General features: G+C 46.5%; 3 protein-coding genes across 6 annotated transcripts; 1 reads left to right on the forward strand and 2 right to left on the reverse strand.

The window, feature by feature from the left end:
• Positions 1 to 6,658: 6,658 nt before the first annotated feature.
• Positions 6,659 to 7,633, reverse strand: LOC117851432 (chaperone protein dnaJ 11, chloroplastic). The gene has a single exon (XM_034733251.2). It carries the CDS (start codon positions 7,436 to 7,438, stop codon positions 7,049 to 7,051), a length of 390 nt encoding a protein of 129 aa, XP_034589142.1. The 5' UTR covers positions 7,439 to 7,633; the 3' UTR covers positions 6,659 to 7,048.
• Positions 7,634 to 9,054: 1,421 nt separating this feature from the next.
• LOC117853180 (protein PSK SIMULATOR 2) lies at positions 9,055 to 15,018 on the reverse strand. Of its 4 annotated transcripts, none has more exons than XM_034735553.2 (12): positions 14,486 to 15,018; positions 12,630 to 12,955; positions 12,446 to 12,538; positions 12,263 to 12,353; positions 11,889 to 11,982; positions 11,205 to 11,299; positions 10,958 to 11,027; positions 10,770 to 10,867; positions 10,294 to 10,410; positions 10,096 to 10,172; positions 9,962 to 10,006; positions 9,055 to 9,841 (listed from the first exon to the last, which is right to left on the reverse strand). In XM_034735553.2, exons 1-12 carry the CDS (start codon positions 14,639 to 14,641, stop codon positions 9,283 to 9,285), a joined length of 1,821 nt encoding a protein of 606 aa, XP_034591444.1. In that variant the 5' UTR covers positions 14,642 to 15,018; the 3' UTR covers positions 9,055 to 9,282. The 4 variants fall into 4 exon arrangements, with proteins under 4 accessions (XP_034591444.1, XP_034591442.1, XP_034591443.1 ...); XM_034735551.2 differs by having other exon boundaries at positions 12,431 to 12,538; XM_034735552.2 differs by having other exon boundaries at positions 10,770 to 10,876; positions 14,486 to 15,017.
• Positions 15,019 to 19,561: 4,543 nt separating this feature from the next.
• On the forward strand, positions 19,562 to 23,260 carry LOC117851322 (probable magnesium transporter NIPA6). Its single transcript, XM_034733118.2, has 9 exons — positions 19,562 to 20,171; positions 20,952 to 21,008; positions 21,090 to 21,180; positions 21,286 to 21,446; positions 21,546 to 21,673; positions 21,754 to 21,891; positions 22,108 to 22,200; positions 22,291 to 22,405; positions 22,825 to 23,260. Exons 1-9 carry the CDS (start codon positions 19,577 to 19,579, stop codon positions 22,935 to 22,937), a joined length of 1,491 nt encoding a protein of 496 aa, XP_034589009.1. The 5' UTR covers positions 19,562 to 19,576; the 3' UTR covers positions 22,938 to 23,260.
• The last annotated feature ends 384 nt before the right edge of the window (positions 23,261 to 23,644 follow it).

A 23,644-nucleotide genomic window follows, 5' to 3' on the forward strand; every position in this document is an offset into this window, starting at 1 on the left:
GATCCAGCGATCCCCCGCTACACATTCTACTACCTCGGGTACCCCTTGGTAGACCGTCGGTATAAATCACTGACACTCGGGCAGGAGGAAGAAGACTCCTGATTTATAGGAGGAAAGTTAGTATCGGTTGGGGCCACCCATTAGTACCGGGTGGAGCCTCCACCCAATACTAAAAACCCTCAGACACATAGTACCGGGTGGACCTATATGAGTGAAACAAAACAGCTTATTAATTTGTAGTAAAAATATAAAATCTTATTTTCTAGGCTCTACCTGGTACTAATAGGCGATCAAAACTCATCAACTCATCACGGCCCCTCTTACCTGGTACTAATATTTTACTGCAGCTCACCACCAGGCACTGAAGCAGAGCCATGAATCCTCTTACACCGTGTACTCGCAGCTGTTGGTTATGGTGAACGTCGCGGGCGCTGCTCCTGGTGATTACTGCGCACCGTGCATTGGTCAACAGCAACAACACACTAGCTCTGAATGACTGAATCCTAAAAGTAAGCAGCAGCAACTCCGAAACATGTATTATGCACTAAATACATTCTTAGCATCAAATTTTGAGAAGACGAGAAAAGACTGATCAACGGCACAGAAAAAAAGGATCAATTGATTTGGCATGAGAATGAAACAAATTGGATGTTATGCAGATGAACTCAACAGTATATGCTATTGCTATGCAAAATTACAAATTAATGCAAGCTCGATTTTACACCAATGTGAAGCTTATTGGTCACCTTGGAGGAGAAATGTGAGGCAGCAGAGCAGAGAGAGGAGAGAGAGAGGTCCTCCCATGGAGGAGAAGAACAAAGGGGTGAAGCAGACAGATGCAAAATTTTGGTTTGTTGATGCATCGCATGACGACGAGGTAAGGTAACTAAGGCCCTGTTTGGCATAGCTCCACACCACAACTTCAGCGACTCCAGCAAAAAAAATAGCCAAACATCTCAACTTCAAAACTTCATAGAGCTGCCAACTCCATGGAGCTGTAGTGCAAATGGGGGTGGAGTTTTGGAGCACCTCTTTTGCTGCTCCAAAACCCCCACTTTTGAACCTCCTCATGGAGTTAGTAAATAATTACCCACCAATGCCATTGATTAAGGGAAAAAACGATTCGTTCTTTCTTTTCTCCCCCCCCCCCCCCCGAGTGCGACTCCTCTGTTTCTCCTCCAAGCCCGTGTGTTGCTACGCCGCCTGTTGCTGCCGCCGCCCTACCCCCCGCCGGCAGCCCAGCCCTACCGCCACCCTACCCACCGCCGGCGGCCTGTTGCTGCCGCCGCCCTACCCCCCTCCGACGGCCCAGCCCTGCCGCCGCCCTACCCCCCGCCGGCGGCAGGAGCCCCGTCGCCGCCCGCCCTACATCCTTCGTCGGCCCCCTTTCCCTGCCCTCCCGCCGAGCCCCGCCGAAAAAAGGGATCCGCCGCCGCCGTCAAAACAGATCGACGAGGACCGCTGTCTGCTGCTGTAACCCCACCGCCATCAACGGGATCCGCCTACGCCCCGCCGTCTTCCACATCAGGAGGAGATCCCCCGTCGTCCCTGCCATCTCGAGGAGTTCCGCCGGCCACAAGGTATGGCAAAAACTTTTTTTTCATTAACTGAAATGCATCAGGAGGAGTACACCTTTGATTGTGCCTTTGAGGTTGATTGTAATTGAGTTAGCTGCCTTTGCTTCAAATCAATCTGATAAGAGATTACCTTGATTCAGATCGATTGTGCCTTTGAGGTTGATTGTAATTGCGTTAACTGAAAAGGATGGTTGTCACTGCATTACCTTGATTCAGATCGATTTTGTCAATAGTGTCACTTCTGGATGCGTATCAATGCTTTTTTCACAATTCAGAGGTTCCCTTCTTTGATATTCCATTCTTGGGTACATGGTGGATCAAAACCTACAGGGCATATACAAGAGCCCGACCTTGTGCAGAGACCATAAGGTCCACAATATGAGTCGATGTTCACTGATAACTGATAAATAAGGCTTGATATGTAGCTATCCTATCCTTTCTAGGCCAGTAAATGTTGAACCCTGTAACTGAAACACTAGAAAAAAAGACAAAAACTTCACTGGAGGTAATGGTGATCTCTGTCTCCTTCATGCTAGTCCAAGTGGTCATCAATCTAGCTGTAATAATTGATAGCTGCAATCAGTCCAAGTTGGTTCAATGATATACTCGAGTGTTGTGTGTGTATGAAATTGATATACTCTAGTGTTGTGTGTGTATGAAATTGATATACTCAAGGCCTTCTAATATGAAATTTGTGAGTTCGATAGATGCCTGAAATTGATTGGAATTCGGAGAACACTCGAGTGCTGTGTGTGTTGTTTGCTGAACAAGTTGAAAAAGGAAATTGGCCAAACACACACTTGAATGCACTTGGTTATGCTGAGGTTGAGAAAGGGTTCAAGGAAAGGACTGGAATTGTGGCTACCAAGGTTCAGATAAGAACAAATGGGACAAGTTGAAGGAAGATTTCAAGGCATGGAAGAAACTAATGCTAAGGCAAACAGGGACTGGTTGGGATTCTATAAAGAAGACTATTGCTATGGATGATGAATGGTGGAAAAAAGCTAGAGCTGTAAGTTGGTTAAAAAAATTTGCTATATTTTTTCCATACGTCAAACCTGTTCATAATACTTATAATAATATTATGTGCTTATTTCAGGATATTCTGGGTTGTGGCAAGTTCAAAAAGAAGGGCCTTGAGAATGAAGATGAATTAGCCAAGTGTTTTGCTGATATTACTACTATTGGTATTGATCATTGGTCTCCTCATGTTGTGAATGTTGAAGCAACCAAAAATGTTGATGTGACACAAGATGAGGCAACCAATTTTGAGCCAGAAGGTGATGATTTCATTCCTAAAATACAAGATGAGGATATTGGTATTTCTCCTTCACCTACGAGTGGCAAGAGACTGGCAAGGCCTGTTGACAGGAGTGGTAAAAAAGTGAAGTCTGGAAATGCACTCCTAATTCAAGAAGCAGTAACAAGTATGGCAAGTTTAGCCTACGAATATGTTTCGAAGAGACATGGAAAATATTCTATTGAGGAAGTGATGGAGGTTGTAATTGCTTGTGGGGTCGACTATGATAGCAATGAACATTACATGGCGTTTGAACTGTTTGTGAAGAAGGAGCAAAGGGAGATGTTCATGACCTTGCCTACTAATGAGATTAGGTTCAATTGGCTTAGGAGGAAGTACAATGATGAATATGAAAAGTAGAAATTGGCTTAGTGAGAGTGATGTCATTTGTGTATGCTACTTATCGTTGTCAAGATTTGCGGATCGAGACTTAGACTAGTAAATTTCTTTTATGCGCGTAAGGCTTCGGATGGTGGCATGGGAGACACGGGGTTAGACTGGTTCGGGCAAGGGAAGCCCTACGTCCAGTATCGAGGCTGCTCGTGTTGCCCACGCGGGGTTCTGTAGCAGGGGTTACAGATCGGCGAGAGAGGGACTGATCCCAGGTCTCTTGAAGATACTCGTGAAGGGAATGTGAGAGTGTACTCTTGTCTGGAGGGAGAAGAATCCAATCCCCATCTCTGGCCCCCGATACCCCTTTTATATCGTAAGGGGGCTGCCGGGGTTACAGGTGAGACCGGGTGATGAGAGCAGTAAAGAGTTTAAACGTAGTATGGTAAAAATACAACACGAAGGGAGGGATCAAGTTCCTAGGTGCCCAGCGTCCTCGCCGGCCTTCGGCGTCTGCCGGCGCGTATGCTGGAGGAGGAGGGTGGCCGTGCGCCAACTGTCGTCGCGCCCTACAGATAGCCTCTCCGATGTCCGTAGCCGCCGGGTCATGATGAGGGCGTTTCGTCGCCACTCTGGTATCCGTTGGGAGGGACGGCGGATGCCGCCGTCCTACTGATGGCTTGCGAAGAGCGGGCGTCACATCCCTGCTGCCGGGCGCGCGGGGCCCGAGAACGGGCGAGTCTTCCCTCTGCTCCGGACGGCGCAGGCCATGAGTACCCTGCAGCGAATGGAAGGAAGCCGTCGGTACTGTAGCTTGTACAGTGTGGTCGTGCATGGGTACTTGCAGCGGGTTGCGTGAGGAGCGCGATCATCCTTCTTCCTGCCAGACCTGCGGCGCATTTATGACGAGGTCGAAGAGGGGGACCCACGGGATCGCTACCCTGATCATCTGGTCCACGCCCGAGGGGAATATCCGTCTCGTGGACCCCAGTGAGTCCGACCCCCGTGCCCAGGGTCGGGCGAGGCGGAACCTTGCGGCGAGGGGTCGGACGCTCCCGACCCCGAGACCGCGGTCGGACGAGGCGGAGCCTAGCGGCGAGGGGTCGGACGCTCCCGACCCCGGGACCGCGGTCGGGCGAGGCGGAGTCCGACTCATGTTGGGCTTGACGGCGATTTCGTTATCCCGGATGGGTCTGGGCCTTCACGATTGTTGGTGTTTAGGAGATCGTTAATATTTCCCCCCAACACTACTATTTTATTTTTGTCGCATGTGTGGTATATTTTATTTTATTGCATTTTATTTATGTATGACAGTTGTATCTTACATTTCATTTATGTCAATGTTCACAGATGTCTTCAAGTGAGTCTGATGAATCTAGTGATTCTGATGGTGAATATTTTTTTAAAATGGTTGAGAGCTGTGGTAAGCTAGCACAAAGTTATCATGACTCATATATGGATAAGGCACCGCCAAGATTTATGTTTTCACAACAAAGTGGAATGGGATGGCTGATGGAGACGGTAAACACTCCAGGGGAGTGCCATCGAATGCTTCGGATGAATGAGGTTATTTTTCAAGATCTTCATGATGTGTTGGTTGAGAGGTACGGATTAAAACCATCGAAGTACGTGAATACTTATGAAATGTTGGCCATTTTCCTATTCACATGTGGTGGGTGTGAGTCAAATAGAAGAGGACAAAATAAGTTCAAACACTCAGGTGAAACTATTAGTAGAAAATTTCATGAAGTTCTAAATTGTGTGGTTGCCATGGCACAAGATTTCTTGAGACCAACAGATCCTAATTTTCGCAATGTGCACAAGAGGATTAGGAATGATAAGAGAGCATACCCACAATTTAAGGATTGCATTGGTGCACTTGATGGAACCCATATTCGTGTGTATTTATCACCTGAAGAACAAGTGAGATATATTGGTAAGACTGGAATTGCAACTCAAAATGTGCTTGCCGTTTGTGATTTTGATATGCGCTTCACCTATGTGGCTGCGGGTCAACCGGGTTCTTTGCATGACACTAGTGTATTGTACCATGCATTGGAAGCAGATGTAAATGTCTTCCCACATCCTCCTCAAGGTAAAGATTTTTCCTTATGTTCCTTTTCATATTTGTATGCACAAACTTATCTTATTTTACATATGTGTAGGCAAGTACTATGTTGTAGATGCGGGCTATCCTAATCGTCCGGGGTATCTGGCTCCATACAAGGGTGAAAGGTACCACTTACCCGAGTGGCATTGAGGTATGGAACCAAATACTCCAAAAGAGAAGTTCAACCGTATACACTCATCTGTTCGTAATGTTATTGAGCGGTCATTTGGAGTATTAAAAATGAAATGGCAAATCCTTTACAAGATGCCCGGTTATTCAACGGTCACACAAAAGAAGATTGTTGCTGCTACTATGGTTCTACACAATTTCATACGTGAACATGCTAGCGTTGATGTGGACTTTGCTAATTTTGATAGAGATCCTACCTACATGCCTACTATTCCGGAAAGATACAACAAGTATGTCGTGTCTCAACATGCCTCCGATGGATCAACTTCGGAATCAAGCTTTGTGACTATGGACACCTTTCGTGATAGTATGGCTACATCAATTGCCCTAACATGGAATTAGTGCAATGATTATTGTAACGACCTTATTTTGGAACTATGAATTTATTTTGAAATTTTAAATTTTTGGAACATGTAATTTATTATTATTTTGGACTTCAATGCATGTACTTTCATTTTATATTTGTGATAAGTAGTTCAAGTCGAACCAGGGGCAAGAAAGGTAATCTACCCTCAAACTCCTCTTTTCTGGAGCTAGGAACACCCTCACCAGACAGCTCCAACTCCACCCAGAGCTGGCTCCACCTGAAGTTCTGGAGTGAAGCAACTCCACCCAGAGTTGGAGTCGTGCCAAACAGGGCCTAAGATACTCCTAACCGGAGCTATTAATTATTAAGAAAAAATATTAGGAAGGTTCCAAGAAGGCAAGAATCATTCAAGGAAGGTTCATGCTCCAATTTGCTGCACATGGAGATTTTTATTGCCGATACGGCTGCTTGCATCGCAGGAGCTGATCGAGGAGGACAAACAAACAGACATGGCAGTCTGGCTGGCCTCTGGGAAACTGGGGAGTTGCAAGTCGGTGAGCGAATCATCAGCAGGCTTGCTCTTGTACTTTTTTTTAAGCATGTTGGATCGAGATGGCGATGTTAAAATTGTGTTCAGGTGAGGTCAGCTGCTCGTGGAGAGCCATTGATCGGACTTCACCAATCATCTTTCAGCAGCTGAACCATCATACTGTAATGCTCCAGAGAAAGAAATCCAGAGAGCAGGAGCTGGATCCGGATCCATTTTGCCAGCGCTTCCAAATTGTCACGGCCATCACATTCACTTGTGCAATCCTTGAAAATTACCTTTTTCTTAGACAATGTAATTTACCGTCCAAGACGAGAATTTTATATTCACATAGATTACCCATATTTACAAGGTGATTAAGTACACAAGAGATGTTAAAAATGCCTCTCTTCGTGCAACTTTGGACAAGGTACGAAGAGAGAGGCGTCCCTGCTCCCTCGATCCATCCTCCACCATGGTCAGCGACCTCCGAGGTCGCCGCGGGAAGCCCGGCGAAGCCGCCGGCGCTGGGCATGCCGGTGACGTCCACGATCCAACTCATGGGCCGGGAGCCCGGGAGGGTCAGTTGCAGGTGGGCCCCGATGGGTCGCGGAGAAATAGTCGCGATCCCGTTTTCGAGGTGGGCCGCCCGGTGCGCAGAGCCTGCTGCTCCGGCAACCTCACCGCCGGCCACGCTTGGTATGTCCTCCTACCAGCACTGGTCCGTCTCCCACCTCCGCGGCCGGAACCCCACGGCCCGGGCCGGCGCGGGGCGCGCGACGGAGCGGTCGTAGCGCGCGCGCTCGTCGGGGTCAGCGAGCGTGGCGTACGCGGCGTGCAGCCGGATGAATCCCTCGTCGCCGCGGCCGCCGGCGTCCGGGTGCACTTCCCTCGCGAGGCGCCGGTACGCCGCCTTGACCTCGCCCCTGCTCGCGGCGGTCCCGACCCCGAGCACCTCGTAGTGCGTCCTCGCCGTTGTCCCCAGCGCCGGCGCCATCGCCACCGCGGACGCGCGGGCCACGAACCGGCCGCCGCGCCGTGCCCCGGCGGCGCCGCAGCTCGGAACAACGGATGCCGTCGATGCGAACGAAGCCGCCATAGTTTCGCCTCCCGTGTGCTGTTCTTGGTTGCTTTCTTCTTGAAGTGCGAAGTGTTTCGTCGTCGTCGAGGAGATGATGGAGAGAGCACGGTGCCGGAGCTGCGTGGTGTCTCGTCAGATTTATAGGGCGTTGGGGGGAAGCGGCGGGGAGCTTGTGGTGGCGCTTGCGCGTCCAGCTCTTGATCTTATCCGCGGGAGATTCTATCGGAGGATGATGATGGTGTGAGGAGTCCGTGCTGACTCACCTGATCCAGGTCCCCGTAGTCTGTCCTCCTCCGCTTCTTCTGGCTGCTGTTGCTTTCGCAATTGCAAGCAGTTGCCAACTTCCTCCAGCAGTCCAGCAAGAGCGAAGTGAATGGTGATCGGTGAATCGGCGAACGGCTATGAATCACTGTCACGTTGCAGGAGAGATTTCAATATTTGGGTTTTAATTCGCACACCTTTCAGAATTTGATATCCAATTCACGTGTCTTTCAGACTGAAATAATTCGCGTGCCTGATGTCAAATTTTGGAAGGTACACAAATTGGATGTCAAATTCTGAAAAACCTACGAACTGAGACCTAAATAGAACTGAGCCCTAGATGCTGAAATCTCTCGTGTTGGAGGGCTGGGAGGCAGATCTTCTGGATGGCTTGTATGAGTCGGCCCTTTCCACTGGTAAAAACTGTTTGAAAACGACGGCTGTTTTGATGTTACCGGTGAGTTGGTCTTCTGACCCCACCCCAACCCCCCCCCCCCCCCCCCCCCCCCCCTCTCCAAAAAAAGAACCTTGACTTTTTCTTGATGATACTGTAGTTGATAGTGCTTCTTACATTGTGTACTCTGTTGTTCTGTTGATCCATTCGTAATTGTAAGTTTTCACACATCGGTGTGCACGGTTCAGGGCATTTCATTCCAGCTTGAGTTTGGTGTACATATGCACAAGCAAAGCACACATGGGACAGTGCAAGTGTCCAACTCTGAACTACACCGACAAGATTCTCAAGACATGGAAGAAAAGAAACAGGTAGGCGAGACGTTGCTCTCTCAACTCTGAGGTCTCATCTCATTCTACCTTCGTTTCACACCCCTGTGTGTGACGCTTAGATCACGGCTCCCCCCCCCCCCCCCCCCCCCCCCCCCCCCCCCCCCCCCGCAGTGTATTATTCAGAGGAACCCATGCTGCGGGCGAATTAAATATGGCGACCACTCGCGGCCGCGACGGCGGCGACGGCGACGGCGGGCTGGAAGCCGGTGCGGTGCACCGCGCGCATGCGGGTCCCTTTCGCCGCGGACGGAGCCGCGCCGGGAAACCAACAGTGCTGGATTGGATTGGGATAGGATCGCAGAGATCTGTGAAGATACTCTATTTCTGTGGATATAAAATTTTTTCTTTCCCTCCTCTAGAAGGATATTTGTGGATATGAAGTCTTCTTTTTTTTCCCCCATCTAGAAGGATGTTTGTGGATATAAACTCGGGCCCACCCTTCGTTGTGTCTGAACAAGCAACGAGCGATGGATATTTCAGGTCCGGCACGGCAAATACTTGTAGCTTCAGAAGCAATCGTCTTTGTCTCTCGGTTACTATTGGCAACCGTCTTTGCTTGCAATCGTCTTTGAAGGAAAAAAAAAGTCTTGCACAGTTCAAAACAATTGTCGTTAAATTCAAAGAATTCAAACATCACCTGTGATCTCGCTTTTACATATAATTCCCACTCGATCGCAGGCAACAAGCCAACAACACGGAATCATGTATATATGTACGTAAACTACGACAATTAAATATAGACAAATCACACATATACAACATATACGATGATGACAGCAAAAGAATCAGGAGAACCTACGATGATCATCATCTCTCTAGCAAAACGTTGGGGATGACGGGTGCGAGTAGGAGGAAGTCAGTCTATCCAAATCCAAGCCATCGATTACATCAAGGTCCCTCGCCGCGTCACGGTCCACGGCCATGTCCCTGCCGCGCTCCCTCGCCGGCGAGCTGCCCTGGCTCCGGCACGAGTCCCAGCTCCGGTGCGCCTTGCTGCTCCCCCTGGCCCTATCGGGTGGGGGCTCGCAGCTCTGGCTCCGACCGTAGCTCGCCCTCCTGAAGCTCAGCCGGGCCAGCGCCGCGCGCTCGCAGTCCGACAGCGGGCTCGACGCCACGCTGGCGGCGCTCACCGGCGACGTGTTGTGCCGGGTCTCCGGCGGCCGCAGGTCCGTCGGCCCACCCTTGGATCGGGAACGCTCGTGCTTGGTCGACTTGCTGTTCCCGTAGCCGCGGTTCTTCACCTGGACCACCAGGTGGTGGAGGAGCACCACCAGCTCCAGGATGTAGTGCTCCGTCGTGGCCTTGTCGGCGTGGTGCAGCGTCTGGATCCGGGTGATGCTGTGCTGGGAACCTGATTTCTTGCCCATGTCGCTCCTGTGACAAGGGTATATGTTATGTCATATGTGGTGGTGTGATCAAATTATGTTATGCTATTTTGTCGATGGAAATTTCAAATGGTTTATGAACGGTGATAATTGTCGATTTGATACTAACCCAAGGTTTGCCCATTCGCCGACCCATCCAAACCCTTGGTGTGCTCTGGTCAAATAAATCAAAAGATCGAATTGTTAGGACGAATTTACATTCAAGTTGGTTTGTCAGAATAATTGGAAACAAGCTCAACCCACCTTAGTGTATTTTCTGCTATCGGCAGAAGCCAGCGAAGAGTTTTCTGCATTTCAGCTTTGATTTGAGCTACCGTACGCTGCAGCAATGGAGCAAATTTATTAGTGCGCAACAACGGCTAAAACAAAATTAGCAGGACAATGGAGGATACTAAGGTAATAAAACATTCAAGCTACGAAAGGTTGCATGACAAGACAAACCTCTTCTTCTGTGTTATATGATTGCAGTCGTGATCGCAGAGCTGACTTTACTGTTATTGGCAGACCATGGTACAAATTGTCTCTAGAACTAGGAGGAAGAGAAAGGGGCCGAGAAACCTGCATAGGTGTACGCACGAATAGCTTGAGAATGTAATTCCGCTTTTACAAACGAAGAATAATCAATAGAAGGCCCAGTTTGAAAATGTAGGCTTTGGTGATACAGCATATGCGCGATGATGTTGGTACTATTACTTTGCTGCTAAGAGACAGACATATAATTATGCTAGGAGACCATAAAATATTCATTACAGTCCACAACTGTAGTTCATGGTATGGAAAGAAAAATGGCTAGATCACGGTTTGTCGATGTAATGGAAACATATTCTAGGTGAACAGGAGAACGTACGGTGAAAGACTGAAAGTGGAACATCAAAAAGAAACAAATAGACATTGCATGTCTTATCAGAACAACTTACTATATTTTCAATTTGATTGATAATATTAGCATAATGTAGAGCCAGACCACAGGAACCTAGCCTTTTGTTCTGAGTATTCTTGGAATCGAAGTCGGTTCCTGCAGGAACTTTTCATTCACAGAGGTGTTAGGATATTATTAGATACATTTTTCATAAACAAAAACCAACATAATTGTAGTACTACTTACCAGCTTCATTAAATGAATCTCGGATTTGTTTATGCAAAAAGATTACAATATCCACAAGTTTCTCCACAATCTGCAGTCGGGAGAATTCATTGTTAGCATTCTTCATAAGAGGCTTGAAGGCAAGGAAATTTTTCATTAGCATATCAATGTTTCATTAGCTTATCAATGTTAACAAATATAGACTAAGGGACACAACGTTATAGTAGAAACAATAAAATAAGTAAGCAAAATATGGTTGAAATTTTACCTCTTCCAAAGTCTTAGACCACAAGGATTTCTTCTTCAGATTTTTCACAATCTTCCTCTGGCGCTTTAGTTCACTATGCAATATCATAATGCTCTCTGGAATATAAAGGAGGAAAATGCCAATTACAACTCACGATAGAAGTTTTTTTCTGTAGATCCCTACATGAGTGTATAACAACTGATACTGTGAAAGAATGCTTATATCTTTTTACACATTTTAAGGACCTTTCAGAATCTCACTCAAAAAAAAAAAGTTAGGAGTGTCATATACATTCCTTGTAGTTTGTTCTCCAAAAAATGTGGATTTTATTCCATGGTTTCCCATGTAAACCCTTTCTGCCAGACAATGCTTGTTAACCAGTCTATTTATCAGTGGCTGCCACAAGCTGGTTCACTTAGAACAGAAAAGGTGAGGGAATAGCAGAGAACACACATTGTTTTATCAAAGAGAGGCCCAGGAAAAATGTTTGCACTTCAACGAACATAAGCTTCATTTCCCTTTAGTTTTAATGCAAAACAGTGATAATTAGCTTGGTCACTTAGTAATATTATGATGTCTTCACTCAAGCCTTTGTTCACAAAGTGTAAAAATCACTATCTCTAGACAAGTTAATGAGAAAAAGCCTAGAGCTTGCATTGTAGCGTCTATTGGTACTGTTCAGAAAAGGCATCAATCTGATTGTACCTCGTCTAGCCGCTGGCACAGACTCCTCTTCATGAAATTTCCTTCTAAAATCCTGCTCAAACCTGTCAAGAGCGTGCAATTCATGGTAGAGCTCCTGCAGTTATTTGTTTGATAAGCATAAGTTTCACAGACAGTGTATCGTTGACAAAAATAGCATGATGGTACCACCACTCTCAAAACTGTATTTCTAGGTTGAGTTTGAGGACCCAGGGAAGATTAAGTTAATCAATAAATCAAATGGTGGATATCTAAAACAACAGTATAACCCTTTGACTCTATAAAAATAAGAAGAATTATTAAAGTTCAAGCACCTCCAAGTACACAAATCACGACGCTGAAAGCAAAAATATAAGAATTCTTTACAGCATACATACAGAAGTGTTTTGCGCCAAATTAATCAAATACTGGACAGTAGCCTCCATACTCTCCTTTGAATGATCCTGATGCGTATTATCTGTTGTTAACCTGCATGTCAAAGTAATTCAGAGAACATAAAGTGCTAATATGATTGTAGACAGCGACATCTCAAATGGCAAGCATACTTTTCAGGGGCATACTTGTTGAAATACCGTCCCAAGTTATGCCAGATAGGATCTTTACAGAGGTCGCCAAACCGTATGACTTCTCTTGAAAAGACAGCAAGTTCTTCCCTGTTGGATTCCATTTTTCAAGTTCATGTCAGCCACAATTTTGACTATATCAACCAAAATTTTTCAAAGCAACTTCAAATCATAGTCATACCTTTTATCAATAGCAGCTATATGCAACAGCTCACTGGTATTTGAGGAAACCAATATTCGCACTCCATCTGAGTGCAAAATTTCTCCCTTGAGCTCTTTAATACTCTCATCAGAGCATGACCTCCACAAACCAGAAGCTTTAGCTATTGTATTTGCGACTTCAAATGCTAAAATACAGACTTTATTTCCACGATTCGTTCCCCCAGAGAGAAAGCCACTGCCATGATTCAAACTTGTCATGCTGCTCCCGAGGGTATCTAACACCTCAACAGCCTTTTCCAGACCAGCAATGCTAGCTCTTCCCAAGAATGTACCTGTTTCTGATACCTGGCAGAACTTAGTATGTCAGAGTTCATGTGAAAAACCTACTGCTATGTTCTCATGTAATAATCTCTTAGTTTTGGTCTGAAATGTTCAAAACTATGAAATAACACTACTTATCAAATGCAACTCAATGGAAACATGAAGTATTGAATGAGCCGGGTATATCAAGATATAAGAGGAGATTCCACTCATTCAAAGCTATTCCATTACTATTCTGAGTTTAATGTGGAATAGAAGATTAATTATCCTTTTGATGGTAACCGGGCAGACCAGAGTAGAGTAGTAGACAGGGAATGCTAGCAGATAACAGAAATGTGTCCACAGACAACCAATAACAGTGAATTCCCTTAGCTGGCTGCTCTGGTTTTTGACATCTCCAACTATGAGATTTTAGTCAAGCTCATTCGCCTGGTCATTGCTTATCAAAATCTCCCTCTCAATATCCTGACAGTAACATGCAGTAAAGACTGTTTTCCCTTGTCACACAGTCTGCAGTTTGACAAATTCCTTGCACATGCAGACCTTTCTCCTAACTGCGAATCAAAGCTGCCAAGTTCATGCCTTCGCAACAGTAAGAGGTATAACTTGTCAGATTCCATAAGTAGCGCGAAGAACAACGCGGTCAGCAGCCATGAAGATACAAGCTCCATTTCGGGTCATAGGCTTGACCGGTCCAGAGGGTAGACTTTGGTGACAGCAACCTGAATGTAAGGTTAAGCACGGCTGTCCTTCACTCATCAGCAGGGAGTCGGAGAATCATCCTAGGAGAAAGCTTAAAAAAATGCAAAAGGCAGGCCGCCAAGCTTGACTTCACATTGTATGCCGACATGCAGATTTGTGCACTTTTTTTTGTTGGCTTCCGTTGCTGTATCTGTTTCCCTCTCCTTTCCCTGCCCTGCCTAAACGAGCACATGCAGACTTTGCATCATCAGATACTGAAAAATAGCCTGATACATCCGGCGCCTCGCCTCAAGCAATCTCCGAACGGTGTTCTGCTTTGATGAAAAAAAGCAACCGTAGTGAAGAGCTCCACCGGCAGATAGAACTTGCGCAGCGGCCATGGCTGGGTAGAGCAGGAAACAGCTTCAGCTCCGCAGCGACGAGTACCAATCAATCACGTACCCTCTGATCACGGCAACTAAGACGACGAAGGCAGCAACTTGTTAAGCAGACTTGTGCTTCCGCTAATTTCGAGGGAGAGCCTTGTTTCCGGGAAGTAACGCGTGTTTCGCGTCAGTTGGTTGGTTGAGAACTCAGACGAAGAACTGGTCAGCCAACAAGATCAGAACACTCCGCGCAAGCAACCCCCGGCGTGACGTCATGCTCTTCCCCGCGAGGTTGACGGAATTCGAAGCGGTAGTAGCACAGCTGGATCCCAGGCGCGCGCGAGATCAACGGCGGGCGGGTGGTGCACCGTGAAGCGGCGGGGAAGAGGATGGAGGTACAGGGAGAGAGAGAGATAGATAGGCGACCGGCATGCATGACTCGTGAGAGGAGGAGGGCAGAGTAGTAAGCAATAATCGAAGTATATACCTTGTGGGACGGGGGCGGCTTGGGTGGCGGGATGGCGAGCTCGCCGGAGTCGAAGTCCCCGGGCCCGTACCGGCCGCGGCGCGCGGTGTAGGCGCCGGCGAGCGTCCGCGGCGGCGCCGGTTCCTCGGGGAACCGCCTCGAGCAGACGCACCCCATATGATATGGCTGAAGCCGAACTCACCGCCGGGCGGCCGGGTAATCAGTCAGGCAGACAGATAGGTATCCCAGACCAGAAGCGGCGTGCAACTCGCTCGCTCAGCTCCTCGTCGTCGGGGTCGGCGGGGCAAGCTCGGCGGCGGGGGCGTGCGCGGGCAGGCACGGCACGGCAGGGGAGAGTTGGTTGGTGGGGTCGCAGGTTTGAAGTCGCAACCGAATTGGAACGGAGGAGAGGGAGGAGGAGTGAAATGGAGACGGCGGGGTTGGTTCGGGTTTGGGGTTGGGTTGGTCGTCTGGTCCTCGCCGGCCGGGTTGCTTTTGTTCCATGGCGCGCCCGTGGTGGCGTGGCGTGTGGTGTGCCCCCGTCCCCTCCTGTCTGTCCGTCCCGTCTCATCTCCCTCTCCATGGTGGTCGTCGCCGTAGGCAACCTTTGACTCGTTCGTCGCGTTCCCTTGTCAGCCTGTCGTCGTCCTCCTCTCTCCTTGTCAATTTCTCCTCATCTCGTCTCGTCGTCCTCCGTCCACCGATCTCTTTTCCCTTGTCCTCCCTAGTATCTTTCTCTTCTCTCCATTCCCTTGTACAAAAACATTTTTTAGGGGACTTCTGAGTTCTGAGTTCGAAGCCTTTTCCGTGTGCTACGTAGGATGGGCATTTTTTTTACTGTGGCTTTTGTAAATTGTAATGGCAGGTTTGACCGGCAGTCCTCTTCATAAAAAATGTTACTTCCTTCCTCCGTTCTTAGATATATGATACCGTTAACTTTTTTATTCGTCTGATTATTCATCTTTTCTTCAAATATTTTTCAAATAGATAAATTTACGGATTAAATCTAAAGTACGTTTGATAATAGACATAATGATACATATTTTACTTAAGTAACTCGATTTTGGTGGTCAAAATTGAAGTAAAAAGTCAACAACATTATATATTTAATATATATTTAAGAATGGAGGGAGTAGCACTGCTGGAATTGGATTTGGCTCGCTAAAATTAAAAACCGTAAACTTTGACCTCCTACAGCGTGCCTTTTTTTTCGATCAAAAGCACACGTGCGTCCGGTGTTTGGCGTGCCACCCTACGCTTTTCTCCATAGGCTAATAGCACAGGACTCCATCCTCGTTATTCCGGCGCAAAGCATAGCAAACAACTCTAAGGCCGGTAGAGCTTCGGCTTCTCATAAAACGGCTTCGGCTTCGGCTTCTTCGGTGAAGTGGCTTTTTTAGTGAAGCTGAAGCCGTTTTGCAAAACGTTTGGTAAAACGGCTTCTCAATGGCAATATATGTAATTTTATGATCACTTAATGCTTGAAGAGAGGGGAGAAGCCGGTGAAGCCACTTTTTTCGGCTTCTCCTCTCTAGTGTAAGCCGTTTTGCGGCTTCTCCTCGGCTTTGGTGGTGAAGCCGTTTTGAAATTGACCCTTTGGTAGGGCTTCATCAAAAGCCGGTGGAGAAGCACTTTGAGAAGCCCTACCAAACGGGGCCTAAGTCATTAAAAGCATTTTTAAAAAGTAAGTACATATAGATTATGATGTACTGTATATGTGCCCTCATGAGTATACACAGGCAAACACTATCCCTATGAGCGTTGCTATAATATTGGGCAACATCGGTATTTCGCTTTTGACGGGCACATCTTCTGCATAAAAACAATAATACTGTTGAGCCGCACGAGTCAAATTAGGTTATTTCATCATTTGTGAATAAGAAACACAACCGCATCAATTCATCGTCCAACTTCTTACTTGATCTTTCACTAGACATAAATTTGAAATGTGCAAAATCAAAATTTGATGATGGGAAGTTATGAATCTGGAAGCTAAACCGCTATAATTTGGGAAGAAGAAGGGAATAGATAACAAGTCTATGTTGTCATCCTAACGTTAAGTAGCGCAGTGCATTTGAGTTTGTGCGATTTGGACGGTGTGATTAAAGACGTACACGCACTCTGCAGTTTCAAGTGTCCCAAAGGTTTATGGTCATGGATGCTGGTTGTAATAGACTCCATATCCTTTCTCTGACCTTGTTTAGCTACCCTAAAATTCCAACTTTGACACTATGCAAAAAGAAGATTTCCATCCCATCAAATTTACGGTATATGCATGGAGTACTGAATATAGATGAAATCAAAAACTAATTGCACAATTTGGTTGTACTTTGCGAGACGAATCTTTTGAGCCTAATTAGTCAATATTTGGACAATAATTTATAAATACAAACGGAACGCTACAGTATGCTACAGTGCTGTCGCAGTCATTTTGGTTGTCCAAAATCAGGCAACTAAACAAGCCCTCTGTTTCAAAGTAAACCGAAACGGTACAGCGTCAAAATCTGGACAGTGCCGTACCTCGCTGCTAGTCTGACGGGAAAAGAGAGGATGAATTCAACACTTGAACAAACAAATTTATTTAAAAGGAAAAAGAAAACATTTGAAGAAACAAACAGATAAAATAAAAAAGAGATGAGCTAGCTTGGATAATTGACCCGCCGCCCGTGTAGTACTGGCACGCACCACACGTACGAACCCCCTAGTAATTGATCCATCAAATTCAAAATCGATCGTGTCTTTGTTTCATTTAAAATCCGGCCGGTCAAGCATTGCGTGCCGTGCCAAAATGAAAATGATTTTCCAGAGAAAAGAAAGAAGCATACCAAATGTTTCCCTCTTGGCGTGCCGTGCCCCTAAAATTCTAGTGTCAATCTGTTGCTCTCTCACATTCCTCTCCCCCAATACAATACAGTTTGTCTAATAGGCGATCTCATACACTGACACGTAATCTTGAGACGACTTAACACACAATTTGTACAATGTGTTCCTTAATTTGTGCATAGAAAAAAAAAGAAATATTATGAGTTGCATAGCAACCACAACTCATACAATGATGGAGTAGAGTTTATGAGATGGTTGTTTCGCGCATCTTTTTTTCTCTCACCCTCTCTCCTCCATATCAGAAAAATATCCTATATAATACTGCATGAAACGACCTATGAAACTGATGAGGTGTAGCAATGCACTTACTTCTGCCTCCGAGCGTAGCGCCTGCTCAAGAAAGTGTGTTCACCTCTGATGGAATGCAAAGTCAGTTCAAGTGTCCCGTTGGTTTCTAAAAAAAATGCTTCCGGATTTCATCAGAGACATGTCAATTTTTTCTCCATTTTTACAACAAGCTAAGTCAAGAAAAAACAATATTGTTTCGCAGTTAGTTCACTCCATAATCTTTGTTTGGGAAACTAAATTATTGCCGCCAACCGGGACCTTCATGCACCCAAAAAAGAAAAAGAAAAGAAGAAATTCTAGTTGGCGATCGAGCAGCCTTCCGGAAGATGATTCCATACACACGGCAACACCCGCTGTTGTCATGTTGTGGATCAAAATCCAAGTGTGAAAGTTGGAACGGCCGCCGGGATAGGATGTGGTCGGGTCAAGCAGCAGGTAGAGGTGGACAAGCGCGTCGCTGTTGCTTCCGAGCATCTCCGGTCTGCTCGGGGTCGCCGCCGGGAGGACCGCCGGCGTTCTCACTGATCATGCATGACGCTTGAGTTGCGTGTGATCCCTGCGTCTAGGGATGTCTAGGGATGAAAACGGGACGGGAAATTCCCGCCCCCATAGAATACCGTCCGATCGCATACAGTTTTTTAGGAAAAACAGGAAATGGAAAAAAAATCTGAAAATTCTCGGCAGTAACAGGAACGGAATCAGGGGAGGGTTTTTTCCGACCGTATTCATGGTTCTTGTATTCAGCCGGGAATATTACCGTATTCGCCCACATCAACATGTAGCCCAAAAAACCTCTCGCGGGGCCGCTCCACAGGCCCAGCCCAGTAGGCAATAGCCCACGCTGCCCACCCCACGCAGCTGCGCCTTGAACTAAACCGGCGTCAAACCCTAACCCCCATCCCTATCCCCATTTCCGCTGCCACCTCCAAGCTCCACTCGACCACTCCTTGTCAGGGGGTATTTGGTTTCACGGACTAAAGTTTAGTCACTGTCACATTGAATGTTTAGATACTAATTAGGAGTATTAAATATAGACTAATTACAAAATTAAATGTACATATGGAGACTAATTTGCGAGATGAATCTATTAATCCTAAATACAAATTAGCCTCTATATGTGCAATTGTTTTTGTAATTAGTATCCAAACATTTAATGTGACACGGATTACACTTTAGTCCGTGGAACCAGACACCCCCTCGGTCCTCTGCGTTGCTGCTGCCCGTCCTCCTGCTCACACCCCGGCGCGCGGTGGCGCTTCCCGCTGCCACGTTCCTGCCGCCCCCCAGCCGGCCGGACCCCCGGCGCCCCGCCTCCACCCCGCCCCATCGCGCGCCCTCCTCCCCCAGCCGGATAGACACTCGGCAGCCAGGCGGCTACGGCAGTCAACTCTGGCAGATCTAAACACCGGTCGGAGAAAGGAGGCACCGCACTGGAGTTGTGAACTTGTGATCTGTTGGCTTGCCTGTTGCTGATGTGGCATGTTTTTTTTAAATTTGGACTTTGTGAGTTGTGAACTTGTGATCTGTTGCCTGTTGGCTTGCCTGGTGGGCTGGCTGCCGGATTATGCATGTTGAGTGTTGACTGTTCTGTTCATCTACTTGCCTGTTTAGGGTTTGCCGGATTATGCCTTGCTCGGTGGTTGCCGGATCTGTCTGATTACGATTTGTGAGTTGTGATTATGCATGTTCATCTGTTGAGTGTTGTGTATTATTCATTTGTTTGTATATGGATTATGCATGGTTGCTATTGTTGCATTGAGCTAACTGTTTGGAGTGGTTACATATATTGATGTTCCCGTTTTGTTACCGATTCCCGATCGTAATCGACACGTTCCTGATCGAAATATTCCATTCTCGATATTCCGTAATATCGAATTCGTTTTTCCATCCAGCCTTCCTGTTCCTGCTCCTGTTTCTGACAAAAAAAATATAGAAGCGGAAATGGTTAAGACACTTTCCGGGCCGCTTTCATCCCTGCGTCGTCGTCGCCACTCCACATGCACGCCCCGCCACCGCGGATCCAGGCATCCAGCTTCGTCGTGCCGGTGGTGTGGTCCGCCAGCTGACATCCCGGTCCCACCAGCGATCCTGGCCCGCGCGTCATTCGAAAACGAGACACCCGTGCGCTTTCCTGGCCTGGCCTCCCTCGTCCTGGTTGGCTGGCTGGTTGGGTTCCCGGAAGGAGCCAGCGCCAGCCAACCAAACGACCGGCCGGCGGCCGCGGAGAATAGCAAGGGCCACGACCGCTCGCCAGGAGGCAAGGCCGAAACAGAAGAGGGGAGCCGGCGGCCAGGCGGGGACAAAACCAAGCCACAGCAGGCGCCGGCCAACCCTCCTTGTTCTTCCCTTCAAATTTTGGAGGCGGGACGGAGGGAATTCGTTTGCTCCCCCCCATCCTCCTGGCGGATGATGGCGGAGGTGTCGGACAACGCCAAGGGCCTGGCGCTCGCCGTCGCCTCCAGCGCCTTCATCGGCGTCAGCTTCATCCTCAAGAAGATCGGCCTCCTTCGCGCCGCCAAGTGCGGCGCCCGCGCAGGTACCCCCCCACAGATTATTAATCTTCTTCAGAATGCTCTTGTTCTTTCTTACGCGCGATGCCTGTCAGCCTGTGCGTTGCTGCCCGCGCTTCCTAGGATCCGAGGCCTCTTGAATCCTCTGATTGACCAATTCGTTCCTAGCCCACCCTGTCGTTCTGAACCTGCGATCCTGCATACATTCCATTCCTCTGATTTGATTCGAGCCAACTCGGCTGAACCGGCTGATTTCCCCAATCCAGCGGCCTCATCCGATACGATTCAACTGTACCGCCTGCTGCTCTCGTCAATCCAGCTCCAGCGGACTGGTTTGACGCGATGGAGGTTGGATCCGGGCGATTACATTGCCACCTGAAAATTCGGTGCCTGATTTGACCTTAAAATAAAATGTCAGCGCGGTTGGGGCGGCTGCTGTGCTTCTAGATCTTGACAGGGTGCGCCTTCCCTAGTCAAGTCAGAGAGCTGTGCGCACGATGAGCGATTTGGCCGTCGGGTTGTCGCTGTCTTCTAGAAGTGATCAAAGGTGGCGCCTATTGAGTTTCCAGGATGGAGTTAATTTGATACTCCTGCCTCCGATATTTCCTCTATTGCTTTGCCGAATGGTCGTTAATTATCTCTGGGTTTTTTTTACCTGTTTCAATCTATCCTTATGGAAATATAGCCAGTATGAGTTCTGCTGAGTCGTGTAGTCTCTTTCAATCTACTACCAGAAAGATTTCTTTCTTTCATGGCCAAATGTCCTGCAATTTAAGCTTACCAGGCTCATCTGTTCTGTGTTACAGGTGGTGGAGGATACACTTACCTTTCCGAGCCACTGTGGTGGGCTGGGATGACCACAAGTACGCACGTTCCACATAAAATTTACTGTGAATTTAAACTTTACCATCCAACTGAATTTCCTTAGTGTTGACCTTGGCAAGTGCTGCTTGGGGAGGTTGCAAACTTTGTTGCTTACATATTTGCGCCAGCTGTACTCGTGACTCCTCTCGGAGCATTAAGCATAATAGTGAGGTGAATTTTTATACCAGAGCTGGTACAGTCTATGCTGCCTTACAATGTTCTATGCTTGAGCTTGACATACAGTTTTATTTTTTTTTTCCTTCTGAAATCGGGCAGTTCAGTGTTGGCACACTTTGTGCTGAAGGAGCGGCTTGAGAAGCTCGGGGTCCTTGGCTGTGTATCATGCATAGTAGGTTCAGTTGTTGTTGTTGTGCATGCTCCGGAAGAGCATATGCCTAACTCTGTTGAAGAAATCTGGAACCTAGCTACTCAACCAGGTGGGTAATTGCACCTAATTGTACACATAATTGTTAGTTGCAGCTGCATTTCTTAAAGACTTACTCCATGGTTCATACTGTCGTGTCAACCATGGGCAGGTTTTGTAGCATATGCAGTGACTACATTGTTAGTCGTGGGAACACTAGTTCTCTTCTTTGAACGTCGATATGGTCAGACTAATATCCTAATATATCTGGGTATCTGCTCTTCAATGGGATCACTAACGGTAAGTGTGCTTTGAGTACCAGAGCACATGTCTAACTGCAGGAATATGTAGATACTGAACTTTCCTTACTTCCTTTGTAGGTTGTTAGCATCAAAGCCATTGGTGTTGCCATAAAGCTTACATTGGATGGAGTGAATCAGGCTGCTTATCCATACACGTGGTTTTTTCTTATGGTTGCAGTTACCTGTGGGGTTTCTCAAATAAATTATCTCAACAAGGTGCGTGCATCTTATTGCTGTTACTTCACCTGTGAATGTATTTTGCTTGATTACATCTAAAGCTTGCACTTCAGTGTATTGACAATTTAAAAGATTTGTTATTGGCAACAAGCTACAAGCTTATTTAAGTCTTCATGACAGTTATCAAGAAAGCTTGTATGTTTTTACTTGGTCTAGTATGTTTCTGATTATATTGACTTGCTTCTACTTTTGCAGGCATTGGATACATTTAATTTAGCCATCGTTTCTCCTATTTATTATGTGATGTTTACGACCCTTACAATAGTGGCTAGTGGAATTATGTTCAAGGTAGAAACTAATCCTAATTGCTTAGTTAATTAAGCTGAGCTAGGCTGTGTTTGCAACTTACTGGGCTTATTATGAAACTATGAAATGCAGGACTGGGCTGGTCAAAGCTTAAGTAGTATTGCTTCTGAATTATGTGGCCTAATAACAATTCTTTCTGGGACAATTTTGTTGCACGCAGCAGAAGAGGGAGCCAACAATTCTGCAGGTTAGTCATTTAGTTCATTTTATTTTCTTGCAAAATATATCATGCTCTGAGTCGGTACGTCCCTTTTTTGTTGAGGACTGCTAATGCGTCCTTTTCATGAAACAAACAGTAAAAAAAATTATACGAGGACTCAAAACTTTATGCCACCAAAAAGTTTGCTAAGCTCTGTGTTTTATCAGTTAATAAAGTTATAAAAATCATTGCTTAATCAATGACAGCCCTAATTTAGTGTCCATTTTCTTGAAATTTTTATTAGATAAACATGTTTCGTTTACTTTGCTGACCAGAAGCTTATTTGCACTGATGGCTTCTTTATGAGAAACAACTTGCATAAGCTGTTAGAGCTGGCATACTTTGGCAGCAATATATTTTTGAGATGACATGGTTTGAACTGAGCAAAACTTTCCCCTTGATTTCAGCTTTGTTGCCTTGGCCTTTGGATAAGGGATCCATATCTTGGTGTATCAGCTTAAGCAGCGACAATCTACTGAAGAATGTTGAAGAGGACTACTTCGCAGCTCTGCAAAATTAACCTGCTCCAGTATGACGATACATTTGTTCTACTTTGGCTGTAGAAGAACCCCGATAGAGTTTGTAAAAAGTAAGCGAATTGCGGAGGAGATGTTAACAGTGCCAACATTTCTGGCAGTTTTGGTCGAGGAGATTTCATCTGCCATTTTTTCAGATTGTACATAGGAATCTGTAAATTTGTGATTTTGTTTATACCCAGGACAAGATGAGACTTGTTAATCCCTTGTTCGTCCAAAAGGCAAGTTGCATGGCCGCCGGCATGTTGTAGTTTGTACAAATGTTTCTTCTTGAACTTAAGCTCAGTAGTGAAGATTGATGTATCCAGCTGTCGTGTGTATAGTATCAAATACGCATTCAACTTCAAACTGAATGGTTTCGGTGTTAAGCTTAGAAGTGATGCGATGCCTTGCTGCATTACGCCCATTCCGTGGCATCGAGGCATCGAATCCATGCACTTGATTTCTTAGCCACGTACTGCTATCCCAGTTAGCTCAATTGTCTTACGGAGTTATGAACAGATACTACAGCTGTACCCAGAGAGGCGTAAAGAAAAATGTCTTACGGAATTTGTTGGTTGAGAAATGATTTTGAGAGTCAGCATGTGAACGGGGGATTGAAGCCTACCTGGTACCATCCATTACTGGGTTTAAGTTGGCCGATTACATGGAAAACCGTTGTAGATTATAGTGAAAGATGACTCTTTTCTCA

The sequence above is a fragment of the Setaria viridis genome, chromosome 4 (assembly GCF_005286985.2).
Source record: "Setaria viridis chromosome 4, Setaria_viridis_v4.0, whole genome shotgun sequence".
NCBI lineage: Eukaryota > Viridiplantae > Streptophyta > Magnoliopsida > Poales > Poaceae > Setaria > Setaria viridis.

Coding starts and splice junctions, on each gene's coding strand:
- LOC117851432 (XM_034733251.2), bottom strand. CDS start 7,438: ATGGCGGCTTCGTTCGCATCGACGGCATCCGTTGTTCCGAGCTGCGGC.
- LOC117853180 (XM_034735550.2), bottom strand. CDS start 14,641: ATGGGGTGCGTCTGCTCGAGGCGGTTCCCCGAGGAACCGGCGCCGCCG. Junction 11,983..12,262: donor ATTTGGCGCAAAACACTTCT/GTATGTATGCTG, acceptor AAATAACTGCAG/GAGCTCTACCATGAATTGCA. Junction 11,300..11,888: donor TGTGCCAGCGGCTAGACGAG/GTACAATCAGAT, acceptor TTTATATTCCAG/AGAGCATTATGATATTGCAT.
- LOC117851322 (XM_034733118.2), top strand. CDS start 19,577: ATGGTTAAGACACTTTCCGGGCCGCTTTCATCCCTGCGTCGTCGTCGC. Junction 20,172..20,951: donor CAAGTGCGGCGCCCGCGCAG/GTACCCCCCCAC, acceptor TCTGTGTTACAG/GTGGTGGAGGATACACTTAC. Junction 21,009..21,089: donor GTGGGCTGGGATGACCACAA/GTACGCACGTTC, acceptor GACCTTGGCAAG/TGCTGCTTGGGGAGGTTGCA.